The sequence below is a fragment of the Rhinolophus hipposideros genome (genome assembly GCF_964194185.1).
Source record: "Rhinolophus hipposideros genome assembly, chromosome: 23".
NCBI classification, from domain to species: domain Eukaryota; kingdom Metazoa; phylum Chordata; class Mammalia; order Chiroptera; family Rhinolophidae; genus Rhinolophus; species Rhinolophus hipposideros.
Window position 1 is genome coordinate 4,111,869 of NC_138069.1, and position 17,921 is coordinate 4,129,789.

At 47.6% G+C, this 17,921-nt stretch overlaps 1 protein-coding gene across 2 annotated transcripts in view; it reads right to left on the reverse strand.

Annotated features, from left to right (window-relative positions):
* FLT4 (fms related receptor tyrosine kinase 4) overlaps positions 1 to 7,852 on the reverse strand; it is a gene marked incomplete at its 5' end in the record, with an annotated part of 44,545 nt that extends 36,693 nt beyond the window's left edge. For both annotated transcript variants that reach the window (XM_081035725.1, XM_081035726.1), the window contains one exon: positions 7,786 to 7,852. In XM_081035725.1, the coding sequence (XP_080891851.1) occupies positions 7,786 to 7,852 (67 nt within the window). The remainder of the gene's footprint in view (positions 1 to 7,785) is intronic.
* Positions 7,853 to 17,921: the final 10,069 nt, after the last annotated feature.

Consider the following 17,921-nt stretch of genomic DNA (forward strand, 5'->3'; position numbering starts at 1 on the left):
CTGAGAGCATCACCCCACCGCGCCCCTAACTCCCCCATACACACGGGAGCAACTGTGTCACTGGGCAGCTCCTGGGGATCAGGATATCATTGGCCCGTGACTGTCCCCAGGTCCAGCAGGGCTGACTAGGGGTGACATCAGGATGGCCTGTGAGCTCAGGGCCGTTCCTCCATGCCCTGGCAGCATGTGGCAGTAGCAGTTATTGCATTTGACAATCCCTGTTGTAGTCACCTGAGGGAGACAGGGCTGTGTGGTGGGCCTGCCAGTCTGGCCCACACTCTCCTTAGCAGCTGTGCACACGAGGACAGAAGCAGTTAGGGGCAGGCCGGTGGCTACAGATCGGGGGTGAGCAGAGTGAGAAACACTGGGGGACAGATGGCCAGGTGGGGCTGGCCTTGGGGTCTCCGTGCATCGGTCCTAGGGTTGGGAAGAAGGAGAAGACCTGCTCCAGAGCCCTCGCTCTTCACTCTTGGGGTCAGGCCTATGTATAGTCCTGGGGGGAGATGCAGGGGTGTTCTGTCCTAGAATTCCCCCCACCTGGCTAGCAGCCTCTGTGCCTTCAGAGTTGAAGGGTGAAGGTCAAGAGACCTCAGTCCCCCTACCCCCACCCTGCAAGACTGAGATGGCTGGGGTGGGAGGAGCTGTTACCACAGTGTGTACCACAGTGTGTTTGGGGCCCTTTGAGCCTGGCTGTGTGCACCACAATGCCACCCTCTGGCTGTGTGGCCTTGGGCAAGTCACTTCCTCCAAGCCCCAGTTTTCCCACATGTGAAGTATGAATTGTCCCCAGGATTACTGGGTATCACAGACCACAAATAACCTAATACTACATTAAGAACCATCGTAAAAGCAGTCACTGACTCTCGCACTCTGAGCCCTTCTTTGTCACCGACTGCTGAGCTCTTTGCAGTCACAGACGCTGCATCTCACCGTGACTCTGTGCCATGGTTACAATGTGGAGGTGGAGCGTCAGAGAAAGCCTTGCTGGTGGGTCGGGGGTTCACGTGAGCTAAAATGGGCTTTGTAGACTGAGGAGGACTTTGCTGGCCCAGGAGGAGGACACACAGGACAGAGGAACTGGTGCAAAAGCCAGAGCACGGTGACCTTGGACTGTCAGGTAGATGGAACAAATGGAGCATGGTGTGGGGCGACGAGGCCACAGCAGAGGGCCCCTGGTCACAGGACCAGCCTCAGGCTCGTGGCCAGCTCCTTGTATCCGGGGCCCTGCTCTGCTCACCGATGTGCTCCCTCCTCTTAGCCGTGGCCCACCCATGGGGTTTCAAGGCCACCTCATTGTCCCTGGCAGCTCTCAAGAGCACCAGTCCGTGGGTGCCCTGCTTCCCAGATGTTAGCTGCTGGCAGCCCCCAGCCCTCTCAGACCCAGAGCAGACCACACCTCCCATTAGGGAGGACAACTGGAGCTATGGGCACACAGTGCCACCACCTAGGTGAGCAAGTGTTAAAAGGACGGAGAATTCCCAGTGTTGGCAAGGATATGGACAAACAGGTCTCACAGTGATAAAAAAAAAAGCTCACACACTTTGACCCAAAATTTTGCTTACACTGATACATCCTGTTACAATAACAGCAAATGTGTATTTAGCACTTTTCTGTGGGCTGGCCCGCTGAACACACCACACTCCTCTAATGCCCCCCCCCCCATGGGGGATACTATTCTTGTCATTCTGCAGATGAGAAAACTAAAGCACAGAGGTTAACTTGCTCGTCAGAGATAATCTTTGGGGACAGGATTATGGGAAGCTACTATTTATCCCATACAGGCCTACATTTCTGCAGTTCACGGAACGGATCGCCCTTAAGTCCATGGAGTCAACCTTCTTCCACCAGCCCTGGAAATACTGCTCTCCCTCCTGGGAGGTCCACCATCCTAGTGGCGTCACCTGCCAGACAGCACTGATTCCACTCACCCCCCACTGCCAATCGGTCACCACGTCGCATCCATTCTCAGATCCAGCATCAAAGTCAGGGTGGCCAGGAGTGCCAGGCCCGCCCCTCTCCTCTCCCTGCCACCCTGGCACTCACAGCACCCAGACGTGTCACAGTGGGCACCTTCTGGCCAGAGAGCCACTCTAGACATTCCGGGCTCCCCTTTGCAGGTCCCTTCCCCTCCTCCCCACTACCTGGCCAGCCTCAATGTCCCATCCCTGGCTTAGCACAGCAGAGCCTCCCCACTGGTCCAGACCTTACCTGGTGGTCAGAGGATCTTTCTAGAACACAAGTCCCTCTCTTGCCTAAAAGCATTCCCTGCTTCCCCTATGTTTGGGGGCAGAATCTGAGCTCCACTATGACCCTCCAGCCAGCTTTGTCACCTGCCACCTGCCAGGTGCCTATTCCAGCCCTGGAATGGAAAGCTGAGGCTCTCTTCTGGGGACCCCTGTGTATATTCCCACAGCCTGCAGCTCTGGGCAAGGACTGGCTCCTGGCACTTGACAAGGCCTTTACAAGTGTCATTATCAGCTTGGGACTTATCCAGTGATTGCCCCTGACTGGCTTTAAGGATCTGGGGGACAAAGGGACAGCACACAATGTGTGGGCAGGTGTAAAGGTGAGGCATGAAGGTGCAGATGTCCTACACAGAGGTAGGCACATTGGCCAGGGGTAGGCCTGGGGGAAGGCAATGCATCTGTGGGGCATGACCTTTGAAAAGGTCTCTGGGACATGAAGGTGAAAAAGTCCCCGAAGTGGTCAGAAATGTAGGAGCCTACATGCCCACCTGTCTAGAGCTTTCCCCGGGGAGTGTGGACAACTGCTTGCATGCCTGCCCCTTCTGACCGCTTCCACCCCCATGCCATCTGGAACCAGACACCTGTCACCCCCTCAAAGCTGCTCTAGCATCTAATGAGCCACTTTACCCCTCTGGCCTCAATTTCCTCGTCTCCAGAATGGGCACAAGAAGCTTATGTCACAAGGTAAAACCTCACACACCTAGTGTGAAGCAATTTGATTGACCATTTCACACAGGTGTGGCTCGCTGCCAGACACTCCAATTGTGCGTGTGAGTGTGCGTGATTGCTCAGACTACCCTGTACAAACATCTCCATCAGGATGAGATTAGGGTAGCTTTGAGGGTAGTCCTTTAGGATGGGTGAGTATAAGAGCTTCCTCCAAGCCCACCTGAACCTCTGGATTCCAGGCTTTCGGGGTACACAGCAGTGGGAATGAAGCCCCCCTCCCTCCTCATAGGGCCCTCCCACTTACTTAGGGCACCACCCTGGCCCTCTGTCCGGGGTTCTGTGCAGGCTTGGGAAGGCAGGGTGAAGGGCAGCATGGATCTGGAGCAGGAGAAAGGTCCTGCACTGGGGCTGGGGTGCACGGTGGGTGTGGGCTAGGTGGGCATGGGCCGAGGGATGCCCTGGAGACCCCAGCATGAGGACCTCTACCCCCACCCAGGAAGCTGGTGCTGATCACTGGGGGGGCCGCTGAAGGTTCAGGTCTCTGTTTTAGAGTCCCTCTGGGGGCAGCGCACAGGCAATTTCAGGAAGCAGGACCAATGGTGAGGCTGAGTGGGAGTGGGGGCTGCCTGAGTACCCCCAGGGGGTGGGAAGGAGGGAAACCCTGGCAGATGCTGACCTCCCAGCACTGCACAGCTGCAGGTACAGCCAGCTGTGCTGGGCAATTGCCCCCGCCTGCCTGGGGTCAGCACGGGTGGTGTTATCAGACCGCCCAGCTGGCGCAGAGGTGGCCCCCCAGCGCTGCTAAATCAGGGCCGTGGGCTCCTGCCGCAGGAAGAGGGAAACGCAGGCAGGATGTCCTCTCCTGTGGCCGACAAGTCCTTTCCCATGAACCCCTGCTGACCTCGCTGGCCACGTGGCGGGGCTCCCCCACTCGCCACCCTGACCTGTGCCTCCTCGCTGGGCCACCCACACCCAGCCTGGCCTGGGACAGGGTGTGCCTGCTGTCTGCCCACCCAGCCTCAGCCGCTGCAACCATGCAGACCTGCACCTTCCTCTCCCAGACTTCAGCCTTCGACGTGACCGGAAAACCAAGATCCCAGAGGAAGGCAGTGTCTGCAAAGGATCGAAACTCAGGAATCCTTGGCTCCAGCTGGACACGTCGGCCAGACCTCACTCAGAGGTCGGTGTAGGGAGTGTGAGCCGCTGTCCATACCCCTCTCCCCATCCCACCCCTCCAAGGGGTGTCTCAGAGGGCTATGGGGCATAGACTAGGCCCCAGTGGAAGGAAATCTGCCACGTGGAGGAAAACCCCCAGACAACAGCAGGAGGGGTGTAAGCTATACTGAAAGAAAAAGTTCCCCTCACGGCTAAGACCCCACTTAATTTCCCTGGGGTCCCCTCGGCCCCATCATACTCAAGTGCTCCTAATTCTCCTCCTTCCTTATCTGGTCAAGTTGTATCAACTAGGGTCTCCCGGAAGGTCCTGTTGGACACCTCCACCCAGAAGACCTGCCTCCCAGTGGAGCACTTTACCTTTCTCCATATCTGCTTCTCCTCCCAGGGCCCCCATCTGGTAAACAACCTCATGACCCACTCTGTTGCGTAAGCCAGAGACTGGCCCTCGTCCCGCTCTCCCCACCATTCCCAGTTATGGCTGCTGCCCCTCTAGTGCATCTCCTGGGTGCACCCACAGCCTCCTTGCTGTGGGCTTCATTCGGTCTTGTGCCTCTGGCGATGCCTTCATGGGCCCCAGCCAGGTGGCTCCCTGCTCAGAATGTCCCCTTTCCAGAAGTGCTCCTGGCTCCTGCCACCTCCACCTGCCTCGTCTCCCCCACCCCAGACCCTAGCCAGCCTCTCTGACCACCCATGTGTTCCCATACACAGTGTGTCCCCATACACAGTCTGGACTTTCCTGCCTCTGAGGGGTTCTTTGAAGAACCTTTGAGGGGTTCTTTGCCCTGCTTGGAATTCCCTGCCCTGAAGCCTGCAGATCCTCCAGGAAGCCCCAAGCTGGAAGTGCCACTGCCTTCCTGTGCAGCCACAGCCACCAGCTGGGCCTCACTGGGGTCACTGAGCATTTTTGTCCCTGTGCTACAGACATCTGATGCCACGTCTGTGTCCCTGCTAGTCTGGCATTCAGGAAACCCCTGCAGGATGGGGGCGGATCCAAATTCCCCCTGGACCACCCTGAGCACCGTAGCTTGTGACTTGCACAGAACTGTAGTCGCCTTCCCTCGGTCAGGGTGCCATTGCCTGAGGGCAGGGTGGAGAAGGCACAACTGGGAAATGACCGGACAGTCCAATTGTGACACCTTATGCCCACAGTGCTCTGAGGAGGCAGAGCCCCTCAGCCACACTGACCCTGTGCCTCTAGCCTGACGGGCACGTGAACAGCACCTGCATCACGTAGAATCCCTGCAGCACTGAGCTGAGGTCAGTGGTCCACAGGCACCAATTAAGGTGAGCCCAGCCCCCACATCCAGCCTGGACCGCTCCACCCCCACACCTCTGTCCCACACCTGGGTCTGGCTCAGGGCTGAGTAGCTGGGACAGTGGAGAGCTGGGATGGCCTTGTGCGACTCAGCCCACAGCAGGGGCCAGAGTCCTCAGGCCACGCCAATGTGGTTGCCCAGCTGTCACCTGCCTCCCCTGCATGTCCCTGAGCTGAGTGCCCACTGTCCAGAGGCACAAACAGCCTCTCTAGACAAAGCCTCTCGGGGCTGACTTCTGCTGCCTGCCCTCTCTACAGGGACACTGCCTGGGCAAGGCTTTTCAGAACTGGACTGAGACACCGAGCCATGAAGTCCAGCCAAGAACAGCCCACAGTACTCGCCAGCCTGTCATCCTGCTCTACCTGGGGAAACTGGGGTGCAGGGAGAGGAAGAGAGCGGCCCAGGCCGTACAGCAAATGACTTAGGGGGAGAGCTGGCACAAGGGTCTTGTTCTACGACCAATAGCACACATTTGAGGGTCAACTTCAGGGTCCCCAGGCTTCGCACCTGCCAGCGCCTGGCCTCCCCCTGGCTGCACTGACACTCAGCTGAAGTGTATATGCTTCTGCTCCAGCATTCCCATCAGGCTGCAGAGTCCTCCTCACCCAGCAGTGTGGGTGTGGCAAATGCAGGGCTCGGGGGTGGGGTGGGGGTCAGCAATGATGTACTCTCCTCTCCGTGGGCATCTCCCTGACCCAGCCTGGGCCACCCCGTCCCTGGGAGCCTGCAGATGACATTCTCTCTTCTCCCCTTCACTGCCCAACTTTGGAAAGACTCACCTGCACTCACAGCAGGACTCACCCGCCTCCCCTCCTCCACCTCCTGAGCACCAGGACACCAGCCTCTCTTGGTTCTTACATCCTGAAGAATGTTCCCATCTCCTTGGAAGCCTCTCTCTCTGGCCCCTCTGGGGAGGGATGTCCCATCCTGGACCCTTTGCTCTGCTCCCTCTCCAGTTCCCCGGCCCAGCCTCTTTCTGACATTACACCCAGCTGCCTGCCAGATGTCTCCTTAAGGCAGGGTCTCTCACCCCTCAGCCCGGCAGTCCGACCAAGGCCCCATTCACTTCTCCCTCACTCATTCAGTCACTCAACAAACAATACTGAGCACCCGTGAGAGCCTGGCCCTGGGCTGGGTGCAGGGGAAAGGCCCAGGGGCAGCAGGGTGAGTTCAGATCAGCCAATTCCAGGCACAAACACATGCCCTCTTCCCACATGCCCGGAGGTTCGTCCACACTCTGTCAGCCCACGAAGTCACAGAAACCAGGGCTCTGTTACCCCCAAGACCTGGGTTGACCACTTCTCTTACTATTGGCCTCCTGGGGACCTTGGAGAAGTTACATATGTCCTTGGTCTAAGCATCTCCATCTGCAAAGTGGGTCTAACACTCCCTCGTGAGGATGAAGAGGTGAAGCACGTGAAAGCCAGTATTCAGTGCCCGCCGTGTTCCAAATGGTGAGGTCCCCATCTCTTCCTTCAGACCTCCCAGCACTCCTCCCACTGCCTCACGGCCATCCCTCTGACCCGCTGATTTCCAGGGTCACCAGGTCTTGCGTGGACTTCCAGCTCATTCCCTCCACCCTGATGCTTTATCCCTGACGTCTTCATCCAACAATACCCCTCTGCTCCCTCCTCACCCCCCAGGCTCCCCTTCTCTCCAACTCCGCAGAGGCAGCCTCCCGTCATGTTCCCATCACAAGCCCCATCCAGCGTCTGCTGTACTTAAGACCCTTCCGTGGTGGCCTCTGCCTTATGTTCCAGGCTCCTTAGTTCAGTCTTCAAGACCCCTGCACCCCCAACACGGGGCGGGCGGGCCTCTTGCCTCTTCTGCCGTGCGGATCGCTCACAGGTGTCCACTTCAGATTCGCCTCAAGTTCCAACACGCACCTGCGCGCAATCCTACGGCCGGCGCCCGTCTCTCGCGGCCCCCGAATGCCCGCCCCGGAGTCCCCGGCCGGGGGAAGGGGGCGCCGCCCGGAGCGCCCTCTGCGGGACCTATCTGGAGCGCAGCCCGCACCCAGGTCTGCGGCCGGCGGGGACAGCGGCCTGGGCGCCGGGACTCCGCGGGGAGTAAGGACGCGAAGGAGCAGGACGAGAATGAACGCGGCCCGGCCGGGTCCCGAGGCAGCCGAGCCATAGATGGTGGAGCGAGTTCGGGGCCCGGGGCGCGATGGCTGCGATGCGGTGCGGCCGAGCCCGGTCCCTGACCCGGCTGCAGTCCCCGCCCGCCCTCTCCTCATCCCGGCGGCCCCGTCTCCCCTGCGGCCCCAGGATGACGGATGCCCCAGCCCCCGCCCGTACCCGCCGGGCACTCCCGCGCTCGCCCCGTGGGAGCGTCCCCCCGCGGCCAGCCGCGCACCGGCAGCGCGGGGAGCTTACCGCGCTTGCTGTGGAGGAGTCCGAGGCAGAGCCACAGGCGCAGGCACCACGCGGCGCCCCGCTGCATCTCCGGCCGCTGCCGCGCGCGTCGGACCTGCGGAGCCGCCGCTGGGGGGTCGCGAAGTGAGCTCTGGAGAGGGTGGGGCGGGGGCGGGGCGGGGGCGGGGCCGGGGCGGGGCCGGGCCCCTCGGACCGCCCCTCGCATCTCTCAGCTCCGCCCCCGGCCGAGGGGACGTCCAGCCCCGAAAGACCGTGCCCGCTGCGCACCGAGGGTCGGAGGCTGCTCTGTGCCCTCTTCCGAGTTCACTGCGGTTCTTGAGGGCCTCGGGGCGCTCCGGGCGGGCAGAGAAGGAAGGGAACGCACACGTCCGTGGTTTGGCGCTTAAACCGGAATGGAGTCCGGCGGTCAAGGTTGGCCAAAATGTGGCAGCGCATATTTTTCTGTAATTTTCTTCAATCAATAAATACTACGTTTAAAGTATAAATAAGTAAATAAATACATACATACATAAATACATAAATAAATAAAATTTAAAATAGCTGTACATTAAATCTTTGCGAACATTCCGCAGACTTTATCTTACCACCTACATGGTGTGGATGGAGGATGTATTATATTGGGCCAGGCACCCGGTATAATCCACCTCCACCCTGCAGGCATGGCCTCCTCTTTAGATCTCCCCCAAATATTTTTGTTCTGAGCTCATTCATAAGCCCTTTTATCAGGTGACACTTTACTCTCTGACTTGGCAACCGTCCCACTGACTTCCTTTCTCTTTTCAGCTCTGTCTCTAGAATTTTCCTATTTAAAAATAAATCCCATGAAGATGACTATATCCCTCCCTTGCTTTTATTCTACTTCATTCACACGTTTCCCACCCCCCGACCCCCAATCCGATCATCCTTGCCAAAAACTAAGACCAGATTGTTGATAACAACCATTACCAACTCTCAATTAAGAATTGAATATATTCTTAAGTTGGAATCCCAAATCCGTGGGTATAATTTTGCTGATTTAATAACTACAGTGGGAGAAACTAGGCAACCAAATGATGAAGTTAGGGTTTTTTTCTCACCCGTCTATTGATAGGTAAGAAAATTTTTTGTTCTAAAATTTAAAAAATTTTTATGAGATGTAACACAATATGGAAAGTATATATCTCAATGTATTATAAATGTAAATTTTAAGGCAAACACCTACGAATCCACCCCCAGATGAAGGGATATAGAATGGAGTGTCGGAAATCCCGCTTTCTATCACAAACCCCTCCCCCACCTCCCAAATCCCGGCTTTATCATTCCTCTGCTTTTCTTTATTATTTTACCACCCAAATATATATATTTTTAAACCTTATACAAATAGATTCATCCCATAAATATTTTGTTTGGCCTCTTGGTGAGATTCCTGTGTACTGCTGTACTGACCTATATTTCGCTCATTTTCATTGCTGCATAGTCTCCCATTGGGTGAAAACAACAATTTACTTGTCCATCTATTGTGCTGATGAAAGTTTGGGTTGTTAACCATTTCTAACTTTTGCTGCTATGAACACTCTTGTATAGGTTTCTTGGTGTACATGTGCCCTGTTCTCTAGGGTATGTGTCTAGGAGTGACATTGCTAGGTCTTAGAATGTGTACCTTCAACTATGTAGATAGTGCCAACTATTTCTTCATTATTCATACTATATTGCAGTCCATACAAGTGTAACTCGTTCCCTGTGCTCCACATCTTCACCAACACAGTATTGTCACTTTTGGTTTTTCAAATTTAGCCATTCTATTTGGTTTGTAGTGATATCTCATGGTTTTCGTTAGCTTTTCTCTAATTACTGTTGAAGTTGAGCACATTTTTATAATTGGCCATTTGGATTTCAAGTCTTTTACTCCTTATTACTGCCTGTTGTCTCTTTTTTATTGATTTGTAGGAGTTCTTTATGTATTCTGGATATGAGTCCTTGCCAGTTCTGATTATTATTGCTGTGCAACAAATATTCCAAAATGTAGTGGTATAAAACAATTTCAAATGCTTTTTGTTTTTGCTCATGCTTTTGAGAATCAGAATTTGAGAAGGGTTTGGCTGGGTAATTCTCTCTTGGTGTCTCTCATGCAGTTGCTGTCAGCTATCTGAAGGCTTGACTGGGTTGGATGGCTGGTAGTTGTCGCTGGCTGTTATCTGGGAGCAGAGCTGGGGCTGTCAACTGGAGAATCCATTCATGGCATTTCCAGCATGGCAATCTCAGGGAGGCTGAGCTGGCTTCCCCGGAGTGAGCCTTCCAGGAGAACCAGGTAGAACATGTTTTCAGAGAAGTAGTCACAGCTTGCCAAGGAGACATACCCTCCTGGGTATGACGTAGCTCTAGGATAGGGAGAGACGAGGTGACAATGCAGAAGAGCACGTGGGACGGTAGATATTGTTGAGGCCATCTTTGGAAAATACACTTGACTGCAATGTGCTATGAATCCCCTCTCCCATTCAGAGTCTAACTTTTTATTCTCTTAATAGTATCTTTTTTGGGGAGAGTGATGGTGGACAGAAGATCTCCATTTTAAACAGAACCTTGTGAATTATTTTCCTTATGGTTGGTGCTATTTGTATCCTTTAAATAAATCTTTATCTTGATGTCATAAAGATATTTTTTATCATTTACAAATTTTAATTATATTGTCTCTTACATTTAGATCTCCAGGCACCTGTAATTGCTTTCTGTGTCTTATGAAGTAAAGGAGTCAAGTTTCTTTTTTTCCCTATAAGGATATCTGATTGTCCCATGACTGTTTATGAAAAGACCATTCTTTTCACACTGTTCTCTAATTCCACACTGGCCATAAATTATGATCATAAATCTACATTGCTTAGGTCATTTTCTGGGCTTTACCTAGTTATCCATGGGGCTAGTTGTCTGTTTTTGTACTGGTATCATGTTTTAATGGCTTAACTTTATAAAAATCTTCATACCTAGAAGTGCAAGTCCTTTGGACTTATTCTTCAGAAGTGACTTTGCAATTCTTCACAATTGACATTTCCATTTAAAATTTAAAATCACCTTGTGAGTTTCCACACACACATGATATTCTGGGATTTGATTAGGGTTATAATTAATCTATGACCAATCTGGGGAAAACTTACTTTCTTTCAATTCATAAATGTGGTATATAACTCTCCATTTTTAGGTGTTCTTGTAATCTCTATCTATAATGTTTTATTGTTTTCTGTGTAGAGTTCTTAGACATTTTTGCTTAGATTTATTCCTGTGTATGTAATATTCTTATGCTATTGTAAAGATAACTGCATGTTGATACTTCATTTTTCTAATTGTTTGCTCTTTGTATATAAAAATACAATTTATTTTTAAAAATTAGGTTGTTTGTTTTCTTATTACTGAATTTTTAGGATTCTTTATATATTCTAGATACAAGTCTTTTATCAGAAATATGATTTTCAGATATTTTCTCCCTGGCTGTGAGCCATCTTTTCATTCTCTTAACAATGTCTTTTGAACAGCAAGTTTTTAATTTCGAGGAAGTCAATTTATGAATTTTTTTCTATTGTGGATTGTACTTTGTCTGATATTAATATAGATTAATGTTAGCATGACATATGTTTTTACAACCTTTTACTTTTAACCTATTTGTATTTGTATACTTTAAGTGTGGTTTTTATAGGCTGCATTTAGTTGGGTCTTGCTTTTTTATTCAATTTGACAATTTCTGCTTTTTAATTGGGGTAGTTAGTCCACTTACACTAAAAGTGATTATTGACATGGTCAGTTTTTAATTTGTTATCTTGATAATTGTTTGTTATATGTTCCACCCATGCTTTGTTCCTTTTTTCCTCTTCTGTCTTACTTCTTTTTTGAGTTATTTTTTTGTGGTTTCATTTTATCTCCTTTGTTGATTATTAGCTATATTTCTTTGTTTTCTGACTTTAGAGGTTGCTTTCTGGTTTATGGTATACATCTTAAACTCATAATATCTTACCCTCAAGTGATAATGCATAATGTAAATAATGCATAATGTAAAAACCTTACAATAGTTTACCAACATTCTCCCCTCTCAGCTTGTAAGCTATTGTTACCATTTATTTCACTTGTACATATCATAAATCCCACAAGTCATTACTTTTGTCTAAGCAGTCACATATCTTTTAAAGACATTTAAATAATAAGAAAAATATTGTATATTTATCATTTTTGATCTCATACTTTCATCAGGTATCATTTTCCTTCTACCTGGAGGACTTCTTTTAACATTTTTTTAGTGTGGGTCTTCTAGTGATGAATTCTTTCAGCTTTTGTATATCTGAAAAGTCTTCATTTCTCTCTTCTTCTAGGACTCTGATTACAAGAATATTAGACCACTCGATATTGTCCCAGAGTTTCCTGAGACTCTTTTCATTATTTTTTAGACTTTTTATTTTTTAAAAATTGTGGTAAAATGCACATAACAGAAAATTTACCAACTTAACTATTTTTAAGTGTACAGTTCAGTGGTGTTAGGTACACTCACACTGTTGTGCAATCATCACCACCATTCATCCCCAGAACTCTTTTCATCTTGCAATGCTGACACTCTACTCCCATTAAACAATAACCCCCTATTCTTCCTCACCCCATTTCCTGGCAACCACCATTGTACTTTCTGTCTGTATGAATTTCACTACCCTAGGTACTTCAGGTAAGTGGAATCATACAGTATTTGTAGTTTCATAACTGACTTATTTCACTTAACACAATGTCCACAGTATTCATCCATGTAGCATATTAGAATTTCCTGACTTTTAAAGGCTATACAATATTTCATCATTTGTATAGACCACACTATTTTTATCCATTCATCTGTTGATGGACACTTGGGTTGCTTCTATCTTTTGGTTAGTGTGAATAACGATGCTATGAACATGGGTGTACAAATATCTCTCCAAGTTCCTCATTTGAATTCCTTTGGGTATACACCTAAAGGAATTGCTAGATCATATGGTAAATCTATTTGTAATTTCTAAGGAAACTTTCATACAGTTTCCACAATAGCTGTACCATTTCACACTCCCACCAACAGTGTACAAGGGTTCCAATCGCTCCAGATCCTCACCAACACTAGTTATTTTCTGTTGTTTTTTCCCCCCTGATAGTAGCCATCCTAAGGATTGTGAGGTAGTATCTTCTTGTGATTTTGATTTGCATTTCCTCAGTGTTAGTGATGTTGAGCATCTTTTCACTTCCTCTTGGTCATTTGTACATCTTTGGAGAAATGTTTATTCAAGTCCTTTGCCCATTTTTAAAAATGAGCTCTGTTTTTCTCCTTGCATCCTTTTTTCCTAGTGTGTTTCAGTTGAATAGTTTCTATTGCTATTTTTCAGGAAATGTTGAAAAACCTTTGCTTCTGCTAATCTGTTTTTTGTTTCTGCTAATCTGTTATTAAGCCCTTCCGATGAATTTTTCATTTCCGATATTATAATTATTAGCTCCAGGATTCCGTTTGATCTTTTTATATATCTTCCATTTTAATGTTCATAAAGTTCATCTGTGGCCAGCAGGATGGCTCAGGTGGTTGGAGCACCGTGCTTCCAGAGGAGATTGCCAGTTCGATTCCCACATGGGCCAGTCAGCTGCGCCCTCTACAGCTAAGATTGTGAACAACGGCTCTCCCTGGAGCTGTGCTGCAGTGAGCAGCTGGAGCTGGGCTGCATGAGCAGCCCAGAGATCAGCGTGAGCTGCCAGCAGCCAGCGTGAGCTACTGTGTGCTGCTGTGGGCTACTGTGTGCTGCCATGAGCGGCCAGTGGCCAATGTGAGTGGCTGGTGGCCAGCATGAGTGGCCCATAGCCAGAGTGAGCTGCTGTGTGCTGTCATGGGCTGCCATTAGCTGCTGTGAGCAGCCCACTGGCGACTGGCGACAGACTGCCTCAATCGGGGGGAACACAACGCTCATAATACTAGTATGGGCCAGGGAGCTGGGTCCTACACAAGTAGACTGAGAAGTGGGGCGGGTAGAGGTGGAAAAAGGGGAAAATAAATAAATAAATAAAGTTCATTTGTTTTATTTTAAAATTCTTCAACATATCCACAACTGTTTTAAAGTCATTGTCTACTAACTCCATCATCTCTATTGTTTACAGGTTTCTTTCTGTTGACTGGTTTTTCTCTTGGTTCTGTGTCACATTTTCCTGCTTCTTTGAATGCCTAATAATTTCTATTGACTATTTGACATTTTTAACATTACATTAATGAATGTCTGGGTTTGTTTTCTCCTTCAAAGGGTACTAATATTTTTTCAGGCAGAAAGTTAACTTACTTGTAGAACAGCTTGTTTCTTTTGACACTTTTTAAAAGCTTTGTTGTGGAAATCTGGTACTCTCTTTAAGTCTTTATTCTTTTGGGGTTTCTACTGGATGCCTCAGGTATGCAACAAGGTCTCTCCATTTTGACTCTTGCTTCCAGCGCTTTTTGAATTATTGGAATTTCTCAGCCTGTAGAACTTTGCCCAGCCTCTTGGAGTTTTGCCTTTTGCGAAGGCAAATATAGCTTAGCACCCAGCAGAAAACTTAAGGTGACTCATTTTCAGATTCAGGAGGCTTTTTTCTTTATAACTTAATCTTGTCCTATACCCTTGCCAAAAATTCCAGCTGCCTTGGCCTTCCTAATTCTAAGCTCTGTTATCTCAATTAAGCAGGTCTACCAGGCATTATTGGGGTTTACTCTCCCCATGATCTAGAAAGTTGAAAAATTTGTAGGACACACCCAGCCAGAAAGTTGAAATATATATAGGAATCACTTGGTTTGTTGTCCAATATCTGAAAAGTGTTGTTTCATATGATTTGTCCAGTTTTCTAGCTGTTTATGGTAGGAGGGAAAATTGGTCATAGTGAGAATGGAAGTCTTCTCATTTTGGTTGAATTTGCACTTATATGTATTTTGGTTATTTGGATATTCTTACTTTTGAAGTGTCTGTTCAATTCTTTTTAATGGCTTCCCAAAGAATTATGAAATATTCATAATTTCTTATAAATATCACACTAGCAGGTAAGCTTCTTCAGGAATTGAAAAATAAGAGTCACTTAATAATATTTCATATGTCCAGGCATCCTCTGCTTGTTTCTTTTCTGTGCAATTGAACTCATAGATTTGAGTATATTGGGGAAGGGATGTTAAATACATGTTTTTCTCGGAAGAAACACATTTTCAATAATATCTATTATGTTTTGTATATGTTAATAGTGACTCAGCTTATCCAAATCTTAATTTTTAAAAGCCAGTTCAAATTTTAAAAAACATTAAAATTTTGCTGTATTAGGTTTTAGGACAAGCTTACAATGCAGTAGAACTCTGTGATTCTTTTTAAAAATGTTTAAAAATTTTTTAAATTACAGTTGACATACCACATTATATTAGTTTCAGGTGTACAACATTTATATAACTGATGAAGTGGTCACTCCGATACTCTAGTACCCACATGACACTATACATAGTTATTACAATATTATTGGCTATATTCCCTATGCTGTACTTTACATCCCCATGAATGTTTTGTAACTACCAAGTTGTACTTTTTAACCCTTTCACCCCTTTCACCCATCCCTTCATCCCTCCGCCCTCATCTAATCTGGCAACCTTTACTTTATTCTCTATATCTATGAGCTTGTTTCTGTTTTGCCTGTAAGTATATTTTGTTTTTTTAGATTCCACATATAAGTGAAATCATATGGTATCTTTCTTTCTTTGTCTGGCTTATTTCACTTAGCATTATACTCTTAGTCCATGCATGTTGTTGCGGATGGCAAGATTTCACTCATTTTTATGGCTAAGCAAGATTCCATTGAATACATTGAATACCTCTTCTTTATTCATTCATCCATTGATGGACACTCAGGTTGCCTCCATATCTTGACTATTATAAATAATGCTGCAGTGATTATGGATACACATGTCTTTTTGAAGTAGTGTTTTGGGTTGGTTTTTTTTTTTTATACAAATACCCAAAAGTGGAATTGCTGGGCCCTTCTTTGTCTCTTGGTATAACCTTTGTTTTAAAGTCTATTTGTCTGGTATAAGTATTGCTGCCCCAACTTTTTTGTTTGTTTTTTTCCATTTTCATGAAATATCTTTTTCCAGCCCTGTACTTTCAGTCTGTGTGTGTCTTTCAATCTGAAGTGAGTCTCTTGTAGGCAGCATGTGTAAGGATCATGGTTTTTTTTTGTCCATTCAGCCACTCTATGTCTTTTGGTTGGAGCATTTAATCCACCTACATTTAAAGTAATTGTTGATAGATATGTAATTATTTCCGTTTTATTATTAATATTTAAAAGCATTTTTCTTCTTTTTCTTCTTCTTAAAGAAGTCCCTTTAACATTTCTTGTAATACTAGTTTGGTGGCTATGAACTCCTTTAGTTTTTCTTATGTGGGAAGTTCTTCATCTGTTCTTTGATCCTAAAGGATAGTTTTGCTGGGTAGAATAATCTTGGTTGTAGGTCCTCACTTTTCATCACTTTGCATATTTCCTACCATTCCTTTCTGACCTGCAAAATTTCTGTTGAGAAATCAGCTGACAGTATTATGGGAACTCCCTTGTAGGTAACTAACTGCTTTTCTCTTGCTACTTTTACCATTCTCTCTTTGTCTTTAACCTTTGGCATTTTAATTATGATAGGTCTTAGTGTGGACCTCTTTGGGTTCATATTGTTTGGGACTCTCTGTACACCCTGTGCTTGTGTATGTATTTCCTTCACCAGCTTAGAGAAGTATTCAGTCATCATTTCTTCTAATAAGTTTTCAATTCTTTGAACTCTCTTCTCCTTCTGGTACCCCTGTGATATGAATATTGGTATGCTTGATGTTGTCCTAGAGGACTCTTAAACTGTCCTCATTTTTGAAATTTCTTTTTGCTTATCTGATTGGGTGTTTCCTGCTACCTTATCTTTAAATCACTAATTCAGTCCTCTGCTTCATCTAATCTGCTCTTGATTCCCTCCAGTGTGTTCTTTGTTTCAGTTATGGTATTCTTTATTTCTAACTGGTTCTTTTTAATGTTTTTTTAATCTCCATTTTTATGTTCCCTGTCTCTTTGTTGAAGTCATTACTGAGATCATCAAGCATCCTTATAGCTAGTATTTTGAACTATGCATCTGGTAGATTGCTTGTCTCCATTTTATTAGTTCTTTTTGTGCAGTTTTGTTCTATTCTTTCATTCAGAACATATTTGTTTGTTTGTTTGTTTCCATGTATTGGGTAGAGCTGCTATGTCTCCTGGTCTTAGTAGGGTGGCCTTATGTAGTAGGTGTCCTATGGGGCCCAGTGGCACAGTCTCTCTTGTCTCCTAAGCTGGGTGCTCCAGGGGTGTCCCTTGTGTGGGTTGTATGTGCCCTCCTCTTGTAGTTGAGCCTTGATTTCTTTTGGCATGTCAGTGGGTGGGATTGATTCTTAGGCTGATTGGTGGTGAGGAATAGCTGCAACTTCAGTGGAAAAGCTGTTGTGTGAGGGCTGACCACACAGAGCAGCATTTACATTAGTGGGGCTCTGGTGCCTGCCAAGTCTACCCTTTGGGTATGTCATTTGTAGCACTAATTGAGTGGTGCTTTGGTGTAGTCTGAAGCCAGCTACCAGGAGTGTTGGCTTGGGGGCATATTGGGAGGGGCTCTGGTGCAAGTCAAGGTCAGTCGCTGCCTGTGTTCTGCCTGGGGCCACTTGGTATGAGATACAAAGTGATATGCAGGTGGATTCCACTTGTGCTGGGATTAGAGGTGCCTGGGAGAGGCTAAGCTGCAAAGTGAGGCCAGCTGCTGCTAGTGCCAGGCTTGGGGCTGCTTAACAAAAGGTACAGGACATGCCAAAGCCAGATGCTGCTTGTTTTGGGATTTGTGAACTTTTGAGAAATTTTAGGAAAGTCTGCAGCATGAGCCAAGACAGGCAATTTGTATGGAAATGCTGCTGTAATTGACTTGGGTGGGCCCATGAGTTGAGTGGGGTGGCATCTCCGGAAATCACCAGGGTGGGGCAAATTGGTGTTAGCCAGGTGATGGAGACTCAGATAGGGCACCTACCTGCTGCAGGCTGGATGAGGGGAGGGCTTAAAAAAAGAATAATGGTTTCTGCTGGCACTTCTGTCTGGGAGCAAAGCTGCCTCTCTAGCCCTCTCCCTGAAGC